A 2209-nucleotide genomic window follows, 5' to 3' on the forward strand; every position below is an offset into this window, starting at 1 on the left:
TTGTAGGTGGGTGTACAAAGTAAAGTATAAGGCTTCAGGTGAGGTAGAGAGATTTAAAGCTAGTCTAGTTGCAAAAGGATATAATCAAAGAGAAGGAATAGACTTTAAAGAGACTTTCTCTCCAGTGGTGAAGATGAAAACGGTAAGAACTGTGCTAGCAACTGCAGCAAGGAAAAAATGGTATATCCATCAAATGGATGTCTATAATGATTTTCTAAATGGTGATCTGACTGATGATATATATATGGACTTGCCTCAGGGATTTGCAAGCCAGGGGGAGAATAAGGTGTGTAGACTAGTCAAATCCTTGTATGGATTAAAGCAGGCTCCTAGGCAATGGAATACAAAGTTGTCAGAGGCATTGGTGATGTTTGATTTTGTTCAGAGTCAGTATGATCCCTCTTTGTATGTTAAGAAGACAAATGAAGGAGTCACACTTGTATTAGTATATGTAGATGATATGCTGATCACTGGTGATAGTTTGAAACTGATAGAGGAAACAAAAGTTGCTTTGCAACAAGCTTTCAAGATGAAAGATTTAGGAGAATTAAGGTTCTTTCTTGGTATTGAATTTGCAAGATCCAACAAAGGAATTCTAATGTATCAAAGAAAATATACATTAGAACTGTTGTCTGAGTTGGGGTTAGGAGCAGCTAACGTGCTGGCACTCCAATAGATTATAACCTGAAACTCACTTCACAACAGTTTGATGATCATGTAAAAACAATGAAACCAGGTGATGATCCTCCTACTGATCAAAGGGTATATCAGAGGTTAATTGGGAAACTTCTCTATCTAACAATGACTAGACCTGATATAGCTTTTAGTGTGCAAACTTTGAGTCAGTTTCTACAAGATCCTAAGAAGTCACATATGGGAGCTGCACTTAGAGTGGTGAGGTATGTTAAAAATCAACCAGGGTTGGGAATTCTCCTATCTAGTAGTTCAGAAGAAAAGATTAGTGCCTACTGTGATGCTAACTGGGCAGCTTGTCCACAAACTAGAAGATCTGTAACTGGTTATTTTGTGAAACTAGGAGATTCACTAGCGTCATAGAAGTCGAAAAAACATGCTATAGTTTCCAGAAGTTCTGAGAGGCAGAATTCAGAAGCCTTGCAACAGTTGTAGCAGAATTGGTATGGATACTAGGTTTGATGAAGGAAATTGGATATGAGGTAACACTTCCAGTAAGTGTCTTCAGTGACAGTAAGTCTGCAATGCAAATAGCAGCAAATCCTGTATATCATGAGAGGACAAAACACATTGATGTTTATTGTTATTTCATTAGAGAAAAACTACTTCATGGAATGATGACAACAAACTACATTCCAACATAACAGCAACCAACAAACATGTTAACTAAGGGGCTTACTAGAGTCCATCATACCTTTCTTATTTCCAAACTAGGAATGTGTGATATATTCTCCCCTTCCTAGCTTGAGGGGGAGTGTTGAGAGTAAGGGAAAGAAAGAAAAAATAGTTAGTTCTAAAAGTTAGTTATAACTAACTTTTAGGTAGTTAAGTCTTGGAAAAAAAGTATCTCTCTATATAAAGGAGTCTTGTATGTAATTGTGGTTTAGTTTTTTCAGAATATATTTTCTCTAATAGAAAAGATACAACATTCTTCTCCTCTTCTTCTCTTCTCCTCTTTTCTTTTCGATCAGTTCTAAAAACTATTGTTCTTAAGAACAATTTCATATCTAACTACTTAGATGAGTCTCATACCATCAGTTGCAATGATACTCACCAGAATACTCTTTTTTGTTGTACTCAAATGTCTTTAAAGGTTAGTTTTATCAACCTTCACAATGTTATTGAGGTTAAGATTTAATAATTTTGGTAAATATATAGGTTAGGAGTCTTGCCTAAACTCCTCCATCAGTTAGATGGACCTTTGAAAAATAAATTACTTATATACACACCTTTATTTTTCATAATTTTCATTATTTCCTACCATTATAAAATATCTCCAAAATCCCGCTTTTTCCTCCCAAACCCCACTGTTACTGATATATAAAGTTTCAACACTCAAAACACGCGTTTCTATTCCTAATTTCACTCCCTTAATCTCTCCTTATTGTCACTCCCTCAATCTCTTCCTATTTTCACTCTCTCAATCTTTACTTCCTTCATTTTTTAATTTTCAGATTTGTTCTCTCTGCGGTCATTAAGATCGCTCCATAACTTTTTCCAAGAACCCAAGTAAGTT

The 2209-nt window shown here is 35.4% G+C and overlaps 1 protein-coding gene across 1 annotated transcript; it reads left to right on the forward strand.

Moving 5' to 3' along the window:
- Positions 1-726: 726 nt before the first annotated feature.
- On the forward strand, positions 727-1056 carry LOC125869628 (uncharacterized mitochondrial protein AtMg00240-like). Its single transcript, XM_049550094.1, has one exon. It carries the CDS (start codon positions 727-729, stop codon positions 1054-1056), a length of 330 nt encoding a protein of 109 aa, XP_049406051.1.
- The last annotated feature ends 1153 nt before the right edge of the window (positions 1057-2209 follow it).

The sequence above is a fragment of the Solanum stenotomum genome, chromosome 7 (assembly GCF_019186545.1).
Source record: "Solanum stenotomum isolate F172 chromosome 7, ASM1918654v1, whole genome shotgun sequence".
Lineage (NCBI taxonomy): Eukaryota > Viridiplantae > Streptophyta > Magnoliopsida > Solanales > Solanaceae > Solanum > Solanum stenotomum.